This window comes from Heliangelus exortis, chromosome 13, assembly GCF_036169615.1.
Source record: "Heliangelus exortis chromosome 13, bHelExo1.hap1, whole genome shotgun sequence".
In the NCBI taxonomy this organism is placed as follows: Eukaryota; Metazoa; Chordata; class Aves; order Apodiformes; family Trochilidae; genus Heliangelus; species Heliangelus exortis.
In genome coordinates, this window is record NC_092434.1 from 18,471,378 (window position 1) to 18,495,118 (window position 23,741).

General features: G+C 48.9%; 1 protein-coding gene across 4 annotated transcripts in view; it reads left to right on the forward strand.

The window, feature by feature from the left end:
• The window catches only part of RANBP10 (RAN binding protein 10), a 73,794-nt gene that overhangs the window by 30,855 nt on the left and 19,198 nt on the right, over window positions 1-23,741 (forward strand). For all 4 annotated transcript variants that reach the window (XR_011728548.1, XR_011728547.1, XM_071757261.1 and 1 more), the window contains exons 4-5: window positions 13,127-13,294; window positions 20,484-20,506. Coding sequence is in view for 2 of the 4 variants with exons in the window: in XM_071757261.1 (XP_071613362.1) it covers window positions 13,127-13,294; window positions 20,484-20,506 (191 nt within the window). In the remaining 2 variants the exon portion in view is untranslated. The remainder of the gene's footprint in view (window positions 1-13,126; window positions 13,295-20,483; window positions 20,507-23,741) is intronic.

Sequence of the window (23,741 nt, forward strand, 5' to 3'; positions counted from 1 at the left end):
GTTGGGCAATATGGAAGGATGTCATGAGGGAAATTCAAGCAAAGGTGGTGGAGGGAGAATCTTGGGGAATTTCTGGGCCCTGTGGCTCCTACCTTTGGTTTGTTGTCTGCTTTGTGGCTGGGGATCCATGAGGGGCTGGGGTGTGCATGGCATGGTTATCCACAGCCTGGAGAGGAGGGGAACATCTACAGAAATTGTCTCCATGGCAGTGGACAAAGTTGTTTTTTTCCTGAAAGGAAAGGGCAGTGACCTCTTGAGAAGAAAATGGAGTCCAGGGGTAGCCTGAAGTGGAGGCTGTCTCTGCAGTCTGAGTTTTTAAATGGGGATGGATACTGGTGGACAGAATAGTTACAGCAGCTGGAATGCTCCAAACTGTGATCCAGGAGTGCATCTTCCTCTTTATTTTAGAAGAAACAAGGGTAGCACAGCTAGAGCTGCAGACAGAATAACAGCAAGTGGTGACATTTAGGAGATTCACTTAAAAAGTACCCCCCACTTCCAAAGGGAAGAGACTCCCACAAATTCAAATGCTGATTACAAGGGCCAGAAACCTTACATCTGTTGTAATGTGCATCTCATTCCGTTAATACATGTTTATTACCCACCACTGATCCCAGCTCCACAACACTCTCCACCACCCAGAGCAGCTCCTGAAAAGTTCCTCTGAAAATCCCATCTGCACAAACAGATCCCAGACTCCAGAGCTGAACCAAACTGACCCACCTGGGGCTCAGCTCCCTGTGAGGTGGCTCTGGACCAGGCAATTCCTGAACACAACCTCTGAGGATGCTGAAGGCAGAGACAAATTACTTCTTCAGGTCAAACCCCCAGTTGAGGTGGCAGCACCAAGGCTGCCCAAGGGAAGGTTTTGGAGCAGTTCTCAGGCTGCTTTGTCCCCTCTCAGTTTGGGGCATTGCTGTCTGCTCCCCAGGGACCTGCCAAAGCAGGCTGATCTCTGCTTTGAGCCTTCACACCTCTCTGTATCTCAGTGATTAACAGCATCCCCCTCAATTGATTAGGAATGAACTGATCTGTTGGTTCTTAGTGTTGCTGTGGCTCTTCAGGAAGAACTTGAGACCACTTGAGCACTGCAGGGAGGGTCATCTAGGTTTGGATTTTCAAGACTGAAGTTTTGGAGGCATCCAGACTTAGCAGTGTACAATTAAAAGAATGAATAAAAGAATTAAATGAATATTAAATTAAATGAATAAAAGAATTAAATTAAAAGAATGAATAAAAGGTGTGGTGTGTGGGAGGGGGAGGTTGGGGACTGAATTTGTGTACAAGGATGGATAAAATCGTTTTGGTTTAAACAGGTGCTGAGTTATGAGAACTGCTATTTCAGGTGAGATTGCATTGTTAGGGCATTTGAATAACCTGACTTCAGGTCAGCCCAGCTTTTACAACGTGTGGAAAAGTTGTCAGGACCTGGAGGAGCCCCCCTTGGGCCCCCGGAGCTCCCTGCTGGGCAGGGCTGCAGCACCTTGGCAGGAATTGCAAGCAGCGCCCAAGGCTGTGTTGATCTCCACACCATTCCCTTCTGTTTCCCATCAGGTTTGGGGTCTGGGAGTGGTGGTGCTGAAGGGGGGTGTGCAGTAGCTGTACTTGACAGTGGACAGAGAGGTTTGGCTTTTATGACAAAAGAAGAAATGCTGAGATATTCTGACCTGGCAGCACGTGCAATATTTTTTTACGCTCCTGGCTGCCAAAGCCTCTGTCCCCCTGTGCCCTGCTGCTGAGGTGTGCCTGCCCTGAGGAGCTTATCTGCCACACAGCTGGGTACAGCCTAGGTGGGACTTGTTGTAAACCAGGAGCCTGCTCCAAGCTGATACTGGGTGAGCTGGGCACTTATCTGTCCCATGCTGGGGGACACGGGCTGAGGAGTGGCAGCAGGGTGGGGGGATCAGGGTCTCAAGTGAGCCCAGACCTGGCACTGTCTGTCAGGTGTGGTCAGAGCTGGAGAGTAACAAAACCAGCTCCTGAACCCAAAGACTGGGGTGAATAACCTTCTAAATTTGGGTGAAACTTAATATCGTGGTTTATTTTTGGCTATTTATGTGAAAATTAGGATTGTATAAAGTCAAAGTTACTGCCTTTTTCCCCCTCAGACCCACTAAAGCCATTGGGTCAGGTTTTTAGGGAAGTGTTGTTTTTTTTTTTTCTTTCTTTTCTTTTTTAATCAGATTAGTTCTGGGCACACAGAATTTGGGCTTGAATGGAAGAGCCAGACCCAAAGCTGAGCTTCCGTGCTTCAACCTGGGATATTTGGGCAAATGCTTGGCCACATCTGAACAAAACTGTGCATCAGTATTTCAAAGCAGCAGCCCTGGCTGTGCAAGATGAACCAGAGAAATTATTTCCCCTGGCTGCTGAGTTCCCAGGCATCAGTGTTGGTTCTGAGGAGTGGTTCTCTGTTGGGGTGCAGCTGTCCCGTGCTTTCCATGTCCTCTCTTCTGGTCCCTGACTCCTTTGGAGAGGGGCTGCTCCTGGTGAAGGTTCTGCACCTCTTTCTGCCCCAGAAATGTGTGGTACAGGTAGGCTGGAGCCTGGGTCAGGTTGGGGTCCCCCAGGAGGTTGTGTTGGGTTTGTGCCATGGGAGAAGAGAATTTCCAGAGCAGAGCAGGGATGGGAGTGCTCAGGGCTGGGGGGTTTGGGCTTTACTGCCAGCCCAGCTTGTACCTCTGGCTGTAGCACAGGGAAGGGACAGTCCAGGTAGTGTCAGTGCAGCTGGGAGCTGGCTGGCAATTTAGGGACTTTTAGAGACAGCACTTTGGCTGTCAGCAGAAGTTGTAATCAGCACTGGTTGTTGCTCCCATTAAAAAAAAAAAAAAAAGTCCTTTGTAGTGGCTCTGCTGTTACTTGAGGCTTTCAGATAAAAGTTGACATCAACAGAGAGCTGGATTTCAGTGGAGCTCTCAGTGCTGTGACTGCTGGGGAGGTGTGATGTGATCTTCAGAACCCCCCTGCTTTATCCCTTTGGGGTGGGCAGCATCTGGGGAGCCCCAGGTCAGAATTCCCAAGGCCTTGTTGCAGTGTGCATCAGGAGCTGTGCTGCTTCTGCAGGGCTTCTCTCTCCATCACCTCCTGTGGGTTTAGAAATGGTTTGAGTTCATAATTATCTGACCTCCCTGACTGCTATTTCAGGAGTTGGGTTTAATGGCAGCTGGATGCTGACGTTGGCTGAGTCAGTTCCCTGCTCTGCCTCCCTGATGTGAACTGGCTTTTCCCTGGTATCCTGCAAGATGTTTCTGAAGGTGTCTTAATATTTTATAAAGGTGTTTTTCCCCATCAGCGAAAAGTTGAAAAGCTGCCCTATAAATTAAAGTGTGAATTATTCAGTATGGTGAGAGCTGAGCCTGTGTACCTGATGAGCTTTTGCAGCCAATTTATTCTTTGTCCCTGCCAGTTCATAGATAAGTCAAAACTTACCATTTTTTTCTCTCTTTTTTTTTTTTTTTTTTATCCCTGCCCCACATTGTTTTGCACTCCTGCACTTGCCCCTGCCCCAGTGTGGTGTCAAGGACCAGAACAGACACAACAGTCCAGGGCTGATGGGGCCTGGGGGTTTCTGAGCACTTTTCTTGTGCTCCTTGTGTGGCTCTACATGGTTTGCAGCTTCTCTTGGCCTCTCTGCTGTAGGGAAGCCCAGATCATGTTCTGACTCTAGCAGAAGACCCATCAAGCTGTAAGTTAGGAGGATTTCCTGTCTTCATTCATTCAAGGAACAATTTCTGGCTTTATTACTGTGTCCTGTGGTGAGCTGCATGCTAAATAACAGTGAAATGGACTCGTGAACACATCTCTGGAGCAGGTGGAACAGCCCATTCCTGTTCACAAGGTGTAGTCCATGCTGCAGCCATCCAGAGCTTTCTGGTTTTGTCTTTTCTCTTCATGAGTCAACAGGTAATGTCATTTCATGTAATTATGTGCAGACTGGGCTGTTATGTTGTTTTGAAGCCCAGTTAACGTGCAGTAGCTGACAAATGGTAGGACTCACTGATTTGGTCTAAAAATTGCCCTGTCAGCTCAATATTGTTAAAAAAGGGAATTTTACAGAAATCTACTTTCTGGTCACAGCCTTCACGGTGGAGCAGGCAATGCTTTGTAGCACCCACCTTCTGCTGGATCTCTCAAACTCTTGCAGATCTTTAAGCTGTCTGGCTTAGACTTTTTTATCTTTGGGTCACTGTGTCCTTTTGTTCCTGCTCTCTGTTAATATGAGAGATGCTGTGACTGGGTTTTGTTTGTTTTTTTTCCCTTTGGATGCTTGCCACATTTATGTCCTTCAGCCCCAAGGATTTGGCTGAGCTTTGTCTCTTGCACAGTTACAAGTGCAAATACTTTACTCAACAACACAGAGCAGCATCTGGGCCAAACCTTCAGCCAAGAGTCCTTCACTCCTGGATTAGCATCACCTGGTGCTGCTCCTGCAGGGCCCAAGTGGGCTGGGATGAATTGTTGGGACGTGGTGGGAGCTGGGGTGAGGCCCTGGGCAGCTCTTCCTTCCTGGGATGTGGAGCACTGCACCATCCCCTTGTGTGTGCTGTGGGATGCTGCAAGGGCTGGGGGAGCTGAGCTTGTCCTGTCCCTGCTTTGAGGGGTTTGTCCTTCCTGAGAGGAGCTGGGATTATTTTCCCTCTCCACATTGGTCCTGCAGTGCTGGGGCTGCTGCAGCACTCAGAGTTAATTTTGCCTTTCTGCAGGGGAAAGAGAAGGAAAAGTGCCTGGATAGGAGGCTGGGTGGTTAGGACTTCTTTTCCTGGTGTGGGGACAATTTTTTGCTGTTGTTGCCACTTTCTGAAGTTGTGTCAGGAGGGTGCTGTGGGATGGTGGGCACAGTGCTCCTGTTCCTGCTGCTGTGACCATACCTACACATTTACTCCATGACAAAACCATTCCTGCCCTATTCCCACTTCCCCAAAGCTGTAGCAGAGGTTGCTGTGGCCTCAGCAGCTGTTTTTGCAGGTGGGTTATAGAAGCAGAAAGTAGATGTGTTGCAACTTGAACAGGTGTCACTGCCTGTGAAGCGAGGCTGGGTGAAGAACAAAACTTCCTCCTGGTTCTCACCCAGGCACCTGAGGTTTATGCAGCTCCACCCAGTTTCTCACAAATGTGTAAAACTGAAAACTGAACTGCAGCTGAGAAGCTGCTGCACCCCCGGTGGTGCTTGGGGCAAAAGGCAGTCAGCTTTGTAAGGACCCCCTGTGCTAGGGGAAGGCTTGCAAAGGCATAGGTACACCTGGACTGATGTACACCTGGACAGATGTACACCTGGGCTGATGTACACCTGGACTGATGTACACCTGGGCTGATGTACACCTGGGCTGATGTACACCTGGACTGATGTACACCTGGACTGATGTACACCTGGGCTGGTGTACACCTGGACAGATGTACACCTGGGCTGATGTACACCTGGACTGATGTACAGCAAAGGTGCAAGTGCTGGCAGAGCTGGGTCCTCTGTGGGGTGGTACAACAGAAGGTGCTTCTGCTTCTGCTGAGATCACTGCTTCTTCCCCTTCCTCATTTTCCTGTCCCCTCAGACACCAGTCCCTGCCTGGGACTGCTCTGCCCAGGATGCTGTAGAAGCACCTGCACCTACTCCCTGCACCATATCCATCTGTTCAGGATTTGTTCCATGTCCTTTTTCCCTCCACTGACAACATCCTCTGCTGCTGCCCCAGAGCAGTGCTGGAGGAGGCTCCCACATCCCATTCCCATTCCCATAGCACCTGCAAGCCAAGTTTGTCCATCTGTTTCTGCTGAACTTTGGATTACAATAAGTCATATTAAAATGATTTTGTTTGGTTTATTTCAGTGTGTTGACACAAGTTCTTGTCCCTCTGTGGCTGGTGTGTGTACACTGCTTGCCCTGGCATGGGAAGCTGGGGCTGCTGGCCAGAGGGCTGGGAAGAGGCAAAATACTGAATGAGAACCAAGAGGGGAGGGAAACAAAAAGTGTTTCAAAATACAAAGAGATAAAGCAGGTGCAGTGAAAATCTGGGGAAAGATGCAGACACTGCAAAGAGTGTGGGGCAGCCACTGGGGTCTGTCCTGAAGAAGGCAGCTCCAAACTCCCATGGTGTTTGTGATACAACAGAGACAAAGCCAGGAGTCTTTCTAGGGAATTTCCATCTTATCTTCACATGGCCAAATACCCGATGCACTGGTGTCATTTACATCTGGGTGTTCAGAGGTCAGGTTCCCTGTGGCTGGATGTGGTGAGCAGGGCTCTGCCCTGTGCAGCACCCTCTGCCCCAGCTCTGCCTTTCCTCCCAGGCATGGCCTGAGCTGCTCTGAACACGTTTTTCCCCTGGAATGTGCATGGCCAGGATGTGGTCCACATCCCAATGGAAAAGTCCAACTGCCTGATGTCTTTAAGCCTGGTAGAGCAGGAAGAATCTGAGGTGTCAGGCTGTGCCTTAGTGTCACAACCATCTTGTCCATGAGGAGTGAGCCTTGCATCAGTCCTGTGCCAGCTGGGGGAGCTCAGGATGGATCCACAGGAATGCTGCTTTCTGCACATCTGGGGGGGTTGAACCTTGGTGTGTGGGGGATGTCACCCTTCTTTTCTGCTCTGTGCAGCAGGAGACAGGATGAGAATATTGCTGGTAGTGATTTGTGTCAGGGCCTCCTGCACTGCACGGCCTCACGCTCCATCTTCAGGTCATAGAATCATGGAATGGGCTGGGTTGGAAGGGAGCTCAGAGCTCATCAAGTCCAACCCTTGCTCCACTCCCCCCGTGGTTCCCAGCCCATGGCACTGAGTGCCACATCCAGGCTCTTTTGAAATATCTCCAGGGATGGAGAATCCACCCCTTCCCTGGGCAGCCCATTCCAATGGCTGATCACCCTCTCTGCAAAGAATTTTTTCCTAATATCCAACCTAAACCTCCCCTGGCAGAGCTTCAGCTCTGCCAGGGGAGGTTTAGGTTGGATATTAGGAAAAAATTCTTTAGTCCATGCCCTCTTGTCCCACTGATATCAGCCCAACGCCCCCCTGGCTCCAACCTCCTTTCAGGGAGTTGTAGAGAGTGATGAGGTCTCCCCTGAGCCTCCTCTTCTCCAGCCTCAACACCCCCAGCTCCCTCAGCCCTTCCTCACAGGACTTGTGCTGGATCCCTTCACCAGCCTCCTTGCTCTTCTCTGGACCTGCTCCAGCACCTCAAGCTCCTTCCTGAGCTGAGGGGCCCAGAACTGGACACAGGACTCAAGCTGTGGCCTCCCCAGGGCTGAGCACAGGGGCAGAATCCCTTCCCTGGACCTGCTGGCCACGCTCTTCCTGAGCCAGCCCAGGATGCCATTGGCCTTCTTGGCCACCTGGGCACACTGCTGGCTCCTCTTCAGCTTCCTGGCAATCCTGGTGTTCCAGGCTGTGGCACAGAGCCATGGGAACCACCTTCCCCAGTGCCTACCAGAAATCCTGGGGCTCTCTTCAGATGGGAAGCCCAAATGCCATGTTATTTCCAAGGTGCTAAGAGGTAAATGATGTTCCAGCCCAACAGTACCACTTCCCTTTTGGTGCCTGGGCCCAGATACAGACCCAGGCCCACCATGTTCTCTCCTGTTTCCTGAGCACCACTGGAGCTTCCTCTGCTTTTGGTTTTGTTCACTGCACGTTGGGATCAAGGGACACTATCTTCTTGGCAGACCGTCTGCTTTTTGTTGTTAGCAGGCCAAACAGAACTTCATTTTGGTGCTGAACAGGCGAAAATGTCCTCTGAAGCCCATGGTTTCTGTTTTTCTTTCTTCCCATTCTCTGATTGCACAGTCTGAGCCTTTCTGCATCTGTCTGGCTGCTAATCAGTTCTGTCCACACAGTTTGGGCTTGGAGGTTGAAGTGCTCAGTTCCAGGGATGGCCTTTTCACCTCTTTTTGTTCACTGGCTGCTGCAGGGTGGCTCTGCCAGGACATTTGCATTCCCAAAATGCAGTGATCTTCAAAATAAGCCCCAGTGAAAAGAGGCACCTTAGGAGGCAGAACATCTGGGTTCTGCTTTGACCACTGCCATGAGCTGGGGGGCCAAAACCTTTCTGTTCTCTTCTGGCCTCCCCTCTTTAAAATGGTTTTGTGCTTTTGGAGAGAGGATGAGGAAGGAGAAGGACAGCATGGGAGAGCTGTGCTGAGAACCCTGCAGTCACAGCAGCTGGCTTGATTTCAGTGTGTGGACCTTTGGGGCCCATGATTTGCTTCTCAGAAGAAAAAAGCCCATTCTTCAATCGTGTTGTCCAGATTTTTGGGTTTTTTTAAATGGAATCTCCATTTGTGTTTGAGACTTGGTCAGTTGCTCAGAGGTGTGAAGTGTCCTCTGCTCTGGATGTCAGTATCAGTCTGGATATCTAGATCACCCCAGGACTGAAGAGGGATGTTATTTAAGCCCCCACAAGCTTTGTTGGAACAAGTTACCAGTCAGAAACTGTTTGTGCAGGGGAATCCCAGGGCTTGCTTAGAAGCAGCTGCCCCAAGGCCTGGGATCCACTGTGTGGGGAGGTGGAAGGTGCTGGAGAGGAGCCCTGGGAGCAGCTGATGCTGAGGGCACCGGGGGGAGGTGGGAGCTGAGGAGCTGTGCAGAGAGAGCATTGTCACAGGAGTGATGATGTGGCTTGGTGTGATTACAATAGCTTCAGTTCAGGGGTAAAAAAGGATAATAAAGGGGAAAGTGCTGGGATTAACTGGCAGAGGGGACCAGTGCAGACAAGGTGTATGGCTGCCTGCTCTTCTCCAGGCTGCACCTTCATGACTAAAAGCAGGGCTATAAATCCAGGAGCAGTTCAGGTGCTGCTGCTCAGAAATGCAGGGAATAGCTAATAAGACAGGAGCCATCAGTCTGGAAATGACTCTGGGGGATTTTGTAGAGGTCTGAAGGATGATGTGTGTTGTGGAGAGGCTGAAGAGGCAGTTTGCCACCTTCTCCAGGGCAAGAACTCCAAAGGAGCAAATCCCAGGAGGAGGAGGAGGCAGGTTTCCAGGCAGCTTGCAGTGTGGATCTCCTCATTGCAGGATACAGTGGATGGTGTGACTGTTTTCATGTGCTTAAAGGAGGATGGGACAGTTCAGTGCCAAGAACATCCTTTGAGGAGCACAAAGTCAGCCAGGTCTCCATCTGGCACGGGATGTGTCTGTGCTGCAGGGACTGGGAAGGATCCAGGCATGTTCCCTGCTGAGGCTCCTCTTGAGCATCCTCTGGGGTGACCCCATGGCCACACTCAGCTGGCATCTCCTCTCTCTGCCTCCTGGCTCACAGCAGAGGCTTCTGCAAGTGCCTGAGTACAAGTGGGAAAAAGTTAAAATGTCCAGAGGAGTTGCAGCTGTGTGGGCAGCCTGGTGACTCCTTGGGAAAGCTCCTGAGTTCTGGGGAGGGAGAAGCTGCTGGGAGGTGCAGGAGGCCCAGCACAGGTTGTAGTATCAGGGACCCAGTACTAGGTGGCGATAGTAAATTGGTAATGGTGCAGGAAAGGCCCAAGTTTTCAGGAAGTGTTTTTGTATTTGGGGAGAAGTGGGAGGATGGATTTGAAAACTCTAAGTGGTGAGTTCCTGCCCTCTCTCCTGGTAACTCAAGGCAATGCCAGACACTTCAGCACGGATACACTTGAAATGAATAGACCCAGAGAACTTTGACCTAGAAGGATTACAAGTGCTGATTGTTATTTTTAATCCAGATTATTAGGCAACTGCAGAAGACTTGGCTGGGGTTGGGCACTGCTGGAATGACCTGTACCCCATTGCCCTTGGGTGTATTCCGGGCAGAATTTTAGGGATACTGGTACATTATTTGATTAATGAATAACTCAAGGTTAGGCATATAATTAATGCCACTCAGCTTATGTTTAGACTGAGTACAGTAAGTTCCCTGAAAGAAATCTGGCTTGTTTTTTTAAGATGACCATGGTGACTTGATAAGGCAGATCCAAAGCACTTAGTGCTGTGCCAGGTCCAGATCCAGCACTGCACAACATTTGGGGTGAAAAAATCACTGTATATCATTAGCAAAGTGATGGGTGAGTGAGATTTCCTTTCACTGGTGATACCAGTGGTTGCCTGTGGGGAATAGTATTCAAACCAAGCTTTTTCCAGTCTCTGCTGCAATACACAACAAATCTGACACTGTCTGCAGAGCTTCTATCCAGTCACTTCTCGTGGGAGTTCATCCTTTGATGGGTGGCACAGCCTGTCCTGATACTGTGAAGCCCCAGTGGAGCAGGAGGAGGTTTTCTCAGTCAGATAAGTAGGGAATGAGACTTTCTTATCCTGCAGAAGCTGTGTTGTCCTGCACTGGGACAAGGATGCTGTCGGGCTGTCCTGTGGCTGGGCACACTGCTCCAGGTCTCCTGGTGGCCCTGCCTGGTGCCTGATGTCTCAGCATCACTGCTTTGCTGTGACTGATGGCAGCTTAAAAATGCTTTGTAGTCCCAGCCATGTTTCCTATGCAGAGGAGCTACAGGTTTGTGTTTGGGTTGGGTTATTCAGCATCTGAGGAGATAAATTGATGAGTTATAATCTGAAGTTGTGGAGCAGCTTCATTAGGGACATTCTGTAACATGGCCCTGCCTGGGGAGGCTGAGATAGGTGAGGGCCTTTCACAGGCCAGCAGCAGGGACACTAAAAGGGATGGTGCTTGGATAGCAGAGAAACTGAGCAGCAGCCATAGTGTTAAAATCTTTGTAGTCCAATGGTATTTTTACTGGATGGAGTCTGAGCAGTGGAAGTCTGACAGCAGACTCTAGAGCCCCTGTTGTTCTCTCCTTTGTTTTTGGCAGCTGGATTTGGCTTGGGTTTGGGTTTGCTGCTCTTGTCCCTGCCTTTCATGAAGATGTTAAACAGGGCTGGTGCTGCTGTCAGCAGCTTGTTTGGAGCTGGAGCTGACTCCTGGGACATCTCCAGCTCTTCCTGTGGGTGTGTAACAGAGCAAATCTCCATTTCTAGGCTGGGATTTGCTAGAAGTCCTTCACACCTTTGCCCTGAGGTCCAAACCCAATGGACTGTGGTGTGTTTCAGTCTTGCTCCATCCCCTGGCTCTCCTCTTCACGTGGTGTGGTGCAATACAGCATCACAGAATCATTTGGGTTGGAAGGGACCTCAGAGCTCATCAAGTCCAACCCTTGATCCACTCCCCCCGTGGTTCCCAGCCCATGGCACTGAGTGCCACATCCAGGCTCTTTTGAAATATCTCCAGGGATGGAGAATCCACCCCTTCCCTGGGCAGCCCATTCCAATGCCTCATCACCCTCTCTGGAAAGAATTTTTTCCTAATATCCAACCTCACCCTCCCCTGGCAGAGTGCCATGCTTTCTGTAAACTCTCTGGTTCGAGGATGCTCCTCATGACTTCCTACCTGCTGGGCTCCCAGGGAAGAGAAGGACAAGCAAGTGGCAGCTGAAGTTGGCAGCCTGGGTTAGTACATTCTGGTGGCATTCACTCTGTGGCCACAACAACTGGAGAACTGGCCTGTCCTCTGTGAGAGGGAGTGGAGAATCCTGAAAGAAGCCCTGTTAAAGGATGGGTTCATCTCCTCTTTGAGCAGTTACCAGGCACTGAGTGCACCCTCAGCAGGTTTGCTGATGGCACCAAGCTGTGTGGTGCAGCTGAGAGGCTGGAGGGAAGGGATGGATCCAGAGGGACCTGGACAGGCTGGAGAGGTGGCCCCATGGCAACCTCATGGAGTTCAACAAATCCAAGTGCAAAGCCCTGCACCTGGGTCAGGGCAATCCCAAGCACTGGTATAGACTGGGAAGTGACTGCCTCGGGGGGACTTGGGGGTGCTGGGGGATGAGAAGTCCAACATGAGCCATCAGGGTGCACTTGGCAGCCCAGAAAGCCAAGGGGGTCCTGGGCTGCATCAGAAGTGTGGGCAGCAGGGCCAGGGAGGGGATTCTCCCCCTCTGCTCAGACCCCACCTGGAGTCCTGCACCCAGTTCTGGGGCCACTTTCACAGGAGGGACCTGGAGGTGCTGAGTGTGTCCAGAGAAGGGCCCTGGGGATGCTCAGAGGGCTGCAGCACCTCTGCTGTGACCCCAGACTGAGAGAGTTGGGCTTGTTCAGTCTGGAGAGGAGAAGGCTCCAAGGAGACCTCACTGTGGCCTTCAAGTGTCTGAAGGGGCCACAGGAAAGCTGGGGAGGGACTTTTTGGGGTGCCAGTGGTGACAGGACATGGGGGGATGGATTCAAAGCAGAGGAGGGGAGATTCAGATTGGGAGTTAGGAAGAAGTTCTTCCCCATGAGGGTGCTGAGACCCTGGCACAGGTTGCCCAGAGAGGTGCTGGAAGCCCCATCCATCCCTGGAAGTTTTTAAGGCCAGGCTGGATGGGGCTCTGAGCAACCTGGGCTGGTGGGAGGGGTCCCTGCCCATGGCAGGGGGGTGGAACTGGGTGAGGTCCTTTCCAACTCTGAAAATTCCATGATTCTATGTAAGGAGTTCCCAAAGGAATTTACAATAGAATTGTAGTGGAAGAGGAGAAATTCAGGAACTGAAAATGATGGGATCACTGCAAGAGATGGAAAAGAGCAGGGAGCAGTCCCAGGCCCAGCTTCCACCCTGGCACAGTGCTACTGGCAGGAGAAATGAAGATGTTAATGTTAGAATTGGCCTCTGACATCCCAGGGTTGGGTTTTAAGCTGTCCACAGCCTGGGAAATGTTGTTGCCCAAGGGGAACACAGAAACTCCTCTGTTAGAATGGAAACCCAGGTGCTGCAAGTTCCACCCATGAGCAGAGCTGAGGGACAATCCTGCCCCTGCCTGAGGAGTATTTTATTAAATGCTTGAGCTGGAAGATTGTGTTAGTGGGAAACACCAATGTTTTATAAGGAGGAGTTTGTTGCACTGCATGCAAGATAAAACAAAACCAGGGCTTTAGTGTCGTGGGGCTTTTTTAACAAAAAAATCCTTGTTAAAATTATTTTTGGCAACCTGTTTTTTTTATTATTTCTTATAAGTGACAAGTGAGGCTGAAACTCAAATGCTGTGTTGCTGATTGATGACCAGTCATTTCCCTTCAGTTACTGGCAGGAGAAAATTCATCCTCAGATGAATCAGGAATCAAAATTTTGAAATTTCCTGCCAGAAAATGGTGTCCTGAGAGCTGTCCTTGCCCTGTTGTTCTGCTGAGCTGCTCTTTTGTCTTGCAGGATGGGATAAGCATTCCTATGGGTACCATGGTGATGATGGGCACTCCTTCTGTTCCTCGGGGACAGGGCAGCCCTATGGCCCCACCTTCACCACTGGAGATGTCATTGGCTGCTGTGTCAACCTGATCAACAACACCTGCTTTTACACCAAGAATGGCCACAGCTTGGGTAAGTGGAGGAAAATGTTCTCAGCAGAGGGATGCTCCTGCCCTGCCCTCACTGCTGTTTGATACTTCACAGGTCTTGTAACTCTTGTTCTACATTTTTGGGTCAGATTTAAGAAAAAGGAGAGAAAAAGAGCAGTAAGCAGCAGGCAGGAGATAAAATTGGCTCCAAGGCTTAAATACTTCCAGCATGGGAAGTGGTTTCTCTGCTGCTCAGTTTGTTAAGTGTTTCATCCCTGACCCCTGCTCCTTCCCTCTCTGGGAGGTGAGATCCTGGGGCTGGGTGGACAACAGGGAAATAAGGAATGAGGAAGTTTAGTCAGTTTATTCACCAGCCAACTGCACTGACACTGTTCCAGTTCCTTTTCACTTTCTGAAGTGACTTCTCCATCTGGGAGCCTTGGTCCAGGTATTCCAAAGGCTGGACACTCACTCAGTGTAAGAAGTCTCACTTAAGGACAGTCTTAAGCTCTGTGCTATAATTTGGTTCATTGCAAAGGTATTTTTATTTATGTAGTTCCCTGAAAAGGCTTCAAAAAATTTGTCCAATGGAGTCTATCACAGAGATTTTCCAGACATCCAGCATATCTGGTTTGTCTAAAATAGAAAGTCATGGCCATTTTCACCTCAAATGTCTTTCCCTTGGCTGATGCATTCTCCACTCCAGATAAATTCTTGTCACTATTTTTTGGTCCTGTAACACATGCATCTTCTCACCTTTTGTGCTGGAACTCCTTTGGTTTGGGAGGGCCAGGCACTCCTTTCCTTTGCTTCTCCTTGCTCTGCCAGTTCTGCTTTGCTGAAATCAAGATGAAGCAGCTGGTAGAAAAAAATGCCCCACTCAGAACATTTATCAGAACAGAAGTAATTCTGAGTTAGGGTTGGGCTGAGGGAAGGAGTGGGACTGAAGTGCAGTGTCTGGAGAGTACCCAATGGCTTGTGAGCTCCTGGGAAACAAGACTGGGCTGTCTCAGACAAGAAAGAGATGGATTGACTGGAGAGAGCCCAGTGAAGGGCCTTTAGGATGGTGAAGGGACTGGAACATTTCTGCTCTGTATTTAAATACCAGCAGGGAGGCTGCAGAGGGGACTGGGCCAGGCTCAGGCTCTGCTCAGTGGGCAGTGACTTGGCATCCATCATTACCACAGCCAGGACCAGCACCACAGGTGATGGGCACAGCCTGAAACACAGGGTTGGCAGCACCTGGAATGCAAGAAAAATTTATTTATTTTTTGGGTGGAAAGCTTGTGTTGTCTACTGTGACATGGAATGAGCAGCCTGTCAGTAAGCAAAGCCAGTGGGAAGAAACAGGAAAGGAAGGGAATTAAATTACACCTTTAATTAAAGTGTTTCCTCTGAGCATCAGGAAACACTTTGTCACCCTGGGGATGGCCCAGAGAGGTTTGTGGGGTCTCCATCTGTACCTGGGCACCCAGCTCTGGGTGAGGGGTCGGACCCAGTGACCTCCAGAGGTGGCTCCAAACCAGTCTGTGCTGGTTCTGTTCAGCAGCATCCTGTGCTCCAGGTCCAGCAGAGATGCAGAGCTGAGATGCAGACTTTTCCCTCTCTGAAGCAGATGCTGAAAGGCCTTGGTGCTGCTGCACACAGCACTTCTTTTGGAAAACTCTTTTCAGTTTTCCTCTAATTTTATACCCAGCATTGGTTGGTTTGTGAGGGGGGGATTGCCAGAAATGAGGCCTGTGCCTTCTGGGGAGAATTCCAGTTTGAGTTTGTGACTGGGCATTTGGCAACTGGTCTGGTGCTTTGCAGACACATCAAGAGGTCTTCAGCACTGAATGAAAAAAAATATCCTGTGAGCATCCTTTGAGGCTTCTTTTTAACATTCTAGTTTTATCAGTAGATACTCAAATCAGGGGAGCTGCTCAGAGCTGAGTGTCTGATCTGGCTTCTTTTTTAAAATTATAACTACTTATCAACCAGACCATGTGTGATGCCAGGGGACTCCTCAGGAAGACTTGTGGCTTTCTGACTAGCAAGATCAGTCACCAGCAGAGATACTGGGAGTCATTTGTAGTCCCTAAGTATTAGTTAACTTCCCAGATTTCTAGTAGCTGGATTATTCTAAATTTAAACTCATAATCTGTGGACATTGCCCTTGTCAGTCCTGTACTGGGAGGAAGGACAGAGCTGTGGCAGTGGTGGTGTGGAGCAGTTGCTGTTGCTTAGGAATGAGACAAGTTCACCATACAGTGCTACTAAGGTGATGAAATAGCTAAAAAGATTTCACCAGATCTCTCATTTTAGCTGCTGTCCTTGCTTTTGGTGCATTTACACACAAGAAGTGTCTTGTTTTGTACTCTGCCCCTCTGCTGCTTTCCTTTGAGTGAGTAGTTTTCTAGCTTCACCATGTTTAGCCTGGCAGTGCTGTTACTTTTCATCCTAATGAAAGTGGAGTGGTCAGGAAGAAGCCAGGTCTTCTCCTTAATGAATACCAGTTTGTTAATTTGAAATTTAACTTCTTTTTAGTGACCAGGAGTCAGCAGAGAAGAAAGGGTATTGGTTGAAAGGTTGTCCCTTTCTCCATCCTCTGTTCTGTTCCTAGGGCCATGTTGTGCCTGGATGTCTGGGCAGATGAACCAAACCAGGAGCACTGCTCAGGAGCTCCAGGGTTGCATTTTGCATCCCCATCCTCCTGAATCTTTGCTTTGCATCTTACTCAGAGATCTGTTTTGTTTGGGACATTTGGAGAGCTTTACAGAAATGAAGTTACCTGCTCTTCCTCTCTTAATTTTTAGTGCTCCTTTTCCTTCAAATTTTTTTTTTTTTTTGGGTGGAGAGCTTGTGTTGTCTACTGTGACATGGAATGAGCAGCCTACCAGTAAGCAAAGCCAGTGGGAAGAAACAGGAAAGGAAGGGAATTAAATTACACCATGCTGAGGGAAGAGCTGTAGATGATCAACATTGCTGTCTCCTGGGCATCCTTCTCTTGAGCTCTTCAGATGTATGGTACAAGACATGAAAAATAGAGAAAATTCGAGGTAAGAGGCTCTCCTGAGTGTTGCCAAGTGGCTCAGTGGTGTAGCAGCTCCTGTCTCAGCTGTAGTGGTGTAGTGGTTGTGCTCAGAGGAAGGATGGGGAGCTTAGAAGAGAGTTCTGGGATCAGGAGGGAGTTGCAGGGCAGCACCCCTTGCTGAGCTGATAACCCCAAAAGTGCTGCAACATTTTCCTGGCTTTGCCAAAAGCAGAATGAAAACCTCAGCCAGGAAAACTCCTGTCAAGGGCCACGGGTGTCTGTTTGTGACACTGACAAAGAAACACAGCCTTCAGGAGATGGATGTTGAGCCCTGTAGGAGCACAGGTCCCCGTTGCTTCTCACCAGCACAGGGAGGTGGCAGAGAGGGGTGAGCAGCCCCCAGTAGCTGAGGCAGAAACCATGATTTATTTGAGTGCTTTCTGACATGGTGGAAGCTTTGCCATGAAGGTCTCCAACACTTCTTGGTACTTGTGCCATCCTGAGACTCTCATTTTTGGGTTGTCTCAACCTGAGGTTTAGCAGGAAGGGGATGAATGTGCTTTCCTTGGATGTTCCCTGACACAACCCACTGAAGCTCTGCAGCTCTCCTCTTAGGAATTTAGGTCATTGTGTAATCCTGTTGCAGATAGAAGAAATATTCATGAGTCTGAGCAGCCCCTTTGTGCTGGCAGATAGCCTGACAGCAGGGCTGCAGGGCCCTGCCTCCCAGCACTGGAATTTGTCTCACTTTTAATGGAATTACTGTGGCTTTTCCTAAGGAGTATATTCTCTCTTCACAAATTCACCCTCTTTTTTTCATCTGTTAATTATCCCCACCCCTCATTTCCCTTGCAATTTCTCCTGTTGCTTAACCAGGATCTTCCATTGTCTTCATACTTCTCCATTTCATTAGATCCAGTAGGAGCACTGTGTAACAACTCTTTTCTTGGCCATCACAAATGCTGGATGTTCTGGTTGGAGCTAAGTCTTGAGCTTTGTTTGAGATGTTACGTGAACACTTTCATGTTTTTCAGGGTATATATTCTTAATTCTCTGTTCTGGAAAATGTCTTGAATGTCTTCTGGCTGCTGAGGAATGCTTTTGACCAGTTCTGAGCAGAGTCCTGGCAGTCAAAAATATGATGAGATGTGACTAGCAGTGTGCTGAGGGTGGGCTACAAGACAAAGAGAGAAAAATGTGAGGAATGCTGGAGCTCCAGGTGTTAAGCAGAGAGTCTTGGACACAGAAGGTGATGAGGGAATGTGAGCTCTACAGGTCTCTGGGATCATAGAATGGGTTGGGTTGGAAGGGACCTTAAAGCTCACCCAGTCCCAACCCCCTGCATGGGCAGGGACACCTCCCACCAGCCCAGGTTGCTCCAAGCCCCATCCAACCTGGACTTGGACACTGCCAGGGATGGGGCAGCCACAGCTTCCATGGGCAGCCTGGGCCAGGGGCTCAGCACCCTCAAATTAAAGAATCTCTCCCTAAGTGGATGACTTTGGTGAGGTACTAACGTAGGAGTGTCAGAGACTGACAGAAGGTGAAGGTAAATGGAGCAGCAGGGCTATAAAAAGAGAGTGCAGCCCTCTGAAGACTTGTCACAGAAAGCTTCCTGTAGTCTGAGTTCTACTGCAGGCACTTGGACAGACTGAGTTAATCTGTAAAGTAAAATACCCTTTCTCAACCAGAAATAATGAGGAAATCTGCTTGTCAGAGAGCTCTGCAGATGTTCATCCCAGCTTTGCCCAGCTTAACAGGTTTGTCCTCAAACCAACTTTCATAGCATCATTAAAGGAGAAGACCCAAGATGGTCAAGCTCAACCATCAACCCAACACCACCATGCCAACCAAACCATGTCCAGAAGTGCCCCTTCTGCACGTTTAACACCTCCAGGGATGGTGACTTCACCACTGCCTTGAGCAGCCTCTTCCACTTGACCACTCTCTCAGTAAAGAAATTTTTCCTGATATCCAATCTGAACCTCCCCTGATGCAACTTGAGGCTCCTTGTCCTATTGCTGATTACTGAGAGAAGAGACCAGCACCCACCTCAATGCAATCTCCTTCCAGGGAGTTGTAGAGACTGAGCAGGTCTCCTCTCAGCCTTCTCTTCTCCAGACTGAATACTCCCAGGTTTTTTTTTACCACTTCTCAGAAGACTCATGCTCTAGACCCTTCCCAAGCTTTGTTGCCCTTCTCTGGACTCACTCCAGTCCTTCAGTGTCTTCCTTGTCATGAGGAACCCAGCAGTGACCCCAGGATTTGAGGTGTGCAGGAAGCATCTGAACAATCCCTAAAGAACCCAGGTTCCCTCCACCTCTCTTCATCCTGTTGGCCTCTGTTGGGCTCAGGCCATTTTTGCTCTGATGTTCTGTATTGGGGAGCTCAAGAATGAACATCATGCTCCAAAATTTAGACTCACAGGTGTTGAGGGGAAGGGGCAACCTCTTCCTTCAGCTTTCACTCTTACTAATACACCCCAGCTCACTAATCCAGCTCCAGCCTGGGACGTGCTTGACCTTCACTGCAAGGATGTGCTGCTGGCTCCTGCTCCTCTGCTTGCCCAGCAGACTCCCTGCCTCCTGTTCTGCATTCTGCTTTCCTTCATTCAGCCCCAGGCTCTCCTGTTTTCTGGGAATGTTACAGCCTGGTGGGAGGGTGCTTTCAGATGCTTTTGTTGAACTTCATGAGGTTTGGGCTTGGTAATTTCTCCAGCATGCTGGAGAAATTCTGAATAGCACTGTGCCTCCAGGGCATTGTCCATTTGGTGCCATCTGTGAAGCTGCTGAGAGTGCCCAGTCCCATCCTCCAGCTCACTGGTCAACTCTTGGCCCTTCCATCAGTCCCTGAGGGACCACACTTGGTCCTGGAGCTGCTGATCACAACCCTTCAGTCCTGACAGTCCACCCAGTTGTCCACCCATCCCCATCCTGTGGGCACTCAGCCTCCTGTGCTCCCCATGTGCTGGGTGGGTGGGAGGGTGGGTGGGGGAAGCCCCTTTGAAGGAGGTAAAGTTGGGTTGTTAATGGTTGGACTTGATCTTAAAGGTCTTTTCCTACCAGACCAATTCTGGGATGCCAGGGGGCTGGGGGAGACTCCAGCAGCAGCCCCAGGGAGGTTGGTGTGAGGGTGGGAAGCAGCTTTCATCCAGCAGAACAAGTGCAAAGTGAAAAACAGGTTTGAGGGAGGAAAGGGATTTGGGCAAAGTGCTGAGGTGACAGAAATGCTAACTCAGCATTTTTCTAGCCTTTTTGTTTTTTTTTTTAACGTTGCACCTATACACAATTTCTGGCTGGGTTGTGGAGAGGGAACCCAGCAGACAAGCTCCAGACTACCATGATGTTAATGAAGCTGTGTAGGTGTCTGCCAGGATGCTAACAAAACCTTATGGGCTCTTTGTTTAGTAAAATATTCAGGATTTCTTTCCATGCATTTAGTTTTGAACCTGTCCTGTTTCGGGCAGTAATTACTTGTTTCCTATGTTCACTTGTAGAATTGGTTTAAATCACCACTTCAGGCTGATAATTACCATTTCAGGCTGGTAAGATGACATTTTGCAGCTCTTGGTTCAAACATTCCTAACATTAAAAACACCACAAGGTGCTCTTGCTCCTGCATAACTGTTCCACAGCCACCCAGCAGGGACTGCTGCAGGGCTGAGAGGTGAAACGTGTGCCAAACTGGTCCTACTGGTGCTGAGACCTTCCTGCTGCTGGGGCACAAAGTGTAGCTGGGGATGAAGCCATTCCTGGCACAGTCTTTTTCTCAGGTGCCCCTGGCTGCAGGTTGGTCCTGATGCAAAGCCTGGGATGTTCATTCCTGTCCCTCCAGCTGGTAAGAACAACTCTGGCAGCCTAAAGCAAAGCAGTGTTATACAAAAACTCTGTCTCCAAAGCCAAAGTTTTTCTTGAAAACCAAGTCCTTTATCATGAAAAAGGGAGAAGCAAAGAAAAGAGGAGATGCATTTTAAAAATTGAGATTTTGGGGGAAATGTCTGCAACATTTAAGCATTTCCCTGAACCTTATCCAGATGCAAAACCTTGGAGAGGAGGGAGCTGGGGAGGGATGGGACTTCTAAACATGACAGGTGGGGAAATGCAGGATCTGAGCTGGGATTTATTGCACTGTGGTAACTCTGTGGGGGATGTTAAGGATGTGGTCAAGCAAGGAAAAAAAATCCTTTGTCTTTTTAATTCTACTCTTTTTCCCCCTACAGGTATAGCCTTTACAGACCTCCCTGTAAGTACACCTATTTTCAGTTTTTTAACTAAGGATGCAAACAGAAGGGAAGGGGAAGAGTGTGGGGTGTGTAGTTTTTTGTTTTTTTTTTAATGTTTGATGCCTTGTTTAAAAAAATGGTAACACACTACTGAGTGATGGGGATGCTTCTTTTTCTGAAACTTTTGTAATCCTGGGGCTGGGTTTGTGGGCTGCTCACATGCCTCCTCATCACTCACCTCCTCTGCTTCACCAGTCCTCATACTCTTGAGTTACTTTTGGGTGCAGTGACACCACCTGGGTTACACCAGGCAATAACTTCTGGTCAGGTCTTACAAATCACAACCTGCACAGCAGCTCATGAACAAAACACTGGTTGCTCTTCTGCAGCCCCAAGTGTTCCTGAACAAGGAGCCTGTGTTTGGAGGGGATGATCCAGACCAGGCAGCCACCAGTCCACCCACTGCCTCTGTTCCCTTCATACACAGAACTTCTTGTCCCTGAGGTTGCACTCCTGGCTTCTTACTTAATAGCCCCAAATGAATTTCTCCTGAGGAATTTCTTCATTTCCATAACTTGTTTAGGCCTCCAATGTGATTGATTTTCTTGGCTGACATCCACGGTGTGTAGAAGAAAGCTTGTTTTTCTTTGTTTTGCACCTCCTGCCAAAAAATTATTTTGTTCCTCTAATTTTTGTGTTGTGAGAAATGACTTGCAGTCCCTGCTCACCTTCCCAGTGGGATTTCTGGCATTACAGATCTCCCCCATAGCCCAGTGTCTGTGCTGAAGGATGTTCCAGTTATTTAACTTGCCTTTTTACACCAGCTGTCAGTACAGCTTGGGTTCTTTTATTCCTGGGCTCTTTAACTTGGTAACAGTGCAGTGTATTCTAAACCAGAGACCTTCTTTGTGGGGGTTGTTGCACAGAAATTTATTCACTTGGTCCAAGTGCTGTTTAGAAAAGCAAAAGGATATTCATCCTGCTCCTGAGCATCCTGGCAGGTCCTCGTGCTGGTTTGGCTCTGTGCCCCATGCAGAGATGTTGTTTTGGAGTTAAACCAGAGGAAGATCCACTGAGGTGTTTTTTGGGATCAGCAGCTGGAATGCCTTGTTTCCTGCAGAGTTTCTGATGGATGGATGGTATCTCTGTGCCTTTTACCAGCTGGAATGCTGGAGATCTTTTCCATGGAAATCTCCTTCTGGCCTCCACAGCAGCAACTGAATCAATAATGCTGTGTTTCTGGGCCAGGAAAGAAAACACTGGATGCCCTATAAGCCTCCTACCTTTGAGAATTATCCTCCATGAGATGATTCCTCTTTAAAAAAGGGATGAGGGAAGCATGGCTGGGTCACTTCCCTGGCCCTCAGCTGCAGATGTGAGCAGGGACAGGAGAGCTCTGTCCCTGTGGGGATTTGGGACATTCCATCTGCTGGTGGCTCAGCTGCTGTGTTGGCAGCTTCACCCTAAGAATGCCCACAACCAGCTTCCATTATTGCCATCCTCCTTTCCCAACATCTTTCCCATGAATTATTGCCTTCTCCCTTCCCCCTTGCAGATGCCTCTGTGTTCCGTGGCTTTTTCTGGGTCTTTTTGCTTTTTCTGTCCATGGCTTCTTGGCTGTTACTCCAACCAGCTGATGTTGCTGCCCATTTCCAAAGCAGAAGATGATCAGCCCAAGAGAGACTTTTGGTCTAAATACAGCAGCTGTTGTCAGAGGTTGTAGGAGTCTACCAGAAGCAGGGAATTTGAAGCTAATGTAACTTGAAGGGGGTATTTTTCATTTCTGACAGCATTGTGATACAGGGTTGGCATTTCAGTGAGATGACACAAGGGATCAACTTAACCCTTCAGAACATTCCCACCCCAGAAACTGAAATGCTTCTTACTGCCAAATCCAGTACTAGGGAGTTGGATTGGATCCTTGCAGTGGAAAACCACATCTTCTTGTGATAATTCTCACACCCAGTGAAGCAGATTTGCTTCAGTTCCTTCTAGAGTGGTGTCATTTGTATGAATATACAGGGATGGGAAAAAAAGTCATTTGGCTTACCAGAGGTTGAAGTTGATGCAAAAGTCACAGCTTGCAAATGGAAGTCAATGTCTCACAGGGGGAGTTTTCCCCTTTTTCCCCAATTTAAGGCAATGTTTAGGCCTGACTCTCTTATTTACACAATCCCATCCCAGGCCTGCCCTGCCTGGCAGTTTGCTGGAAATGTAAAAAAGCCAAATGGGGAAGGGCCCAGGGTGGGACTGCAGGGGTGCAAAGGGACAGGGACCCCAACCAAGTCAAGATGATTTAAGGGTTGTGAGCACCAGGCCACCAACATCAGAATCAAGAGGTGGTCCAGAAGTCGAAGGAAAAGTGTTCCTGAAGAACTTGGCAGGAGAAGCATCCTCATGGGGTGAGGTGTCCCTGTGTCTGGCAGGGTGCTGGAGGCACAGGTAGCTCCTGACAGTCACTAAATAGAGACAACACATCCCACATGGGAAAAATGGAATTTTAACTCAGAGATGATATGAGACAATTTAGTCAGCTTCCCCTCGAAGATGGTCATACCCAAAAGTGACTGAAAAATACATTTTGGGTTGGATTTTTTTTAACTTCTAATTTTCAGGTAGTTTGGAAGTCTGAGTCCTGGTTCTGGAAGTCCTTGTGTTCATAATACTAAATGTTAAGTTAATAAAAAAGCATAAAGCATGGACTGTGGCAAAAGTCTGATCCCTCATTAGAGAGATTTTCTTGTCAGCTAAGGTTGAAAAAGAGGAGAGACTGACTCCAAATCCAGTGCTGGCCTCTGGTAGCCTCCATCCTGCTGTATGGTGACACCTCTAACCCAGCAGTGCCCTGGGGTGAGCCCAGGACAGGAGGTGTGACAGTCACCAGTCACCTTGAGTTCTAATTTCAGTTTCCAGCTTGTTGTCACAGATTCATTTTTTCCTTTGTTTTTTTCTGTATGGAAATTAGATCATTTCAAAGGCAGAGCAGGTGAGTCAGGATCTTACCTGGTTGAGTTCTGGGAACCTCAGGACAGAGTTGTTGCAGTCTCTCTGGGAACCTGCTCCAGTCTGCAGTCATTCTCAGAAGGAAGAATTTCTTCCTTGTGCCCCATCAGAATTTCCCTGCAGCTTGTACCCATTGCCCTTTCACTGAGAGCCACCCATCTCCATCTTTTGGATCACATGAAAGGCTTGCAGTTAGATTTTATTTTCCTTTTTGCCTCCTCCAAGCTCCTTTCCTCAGCCTCTCTTTGCATG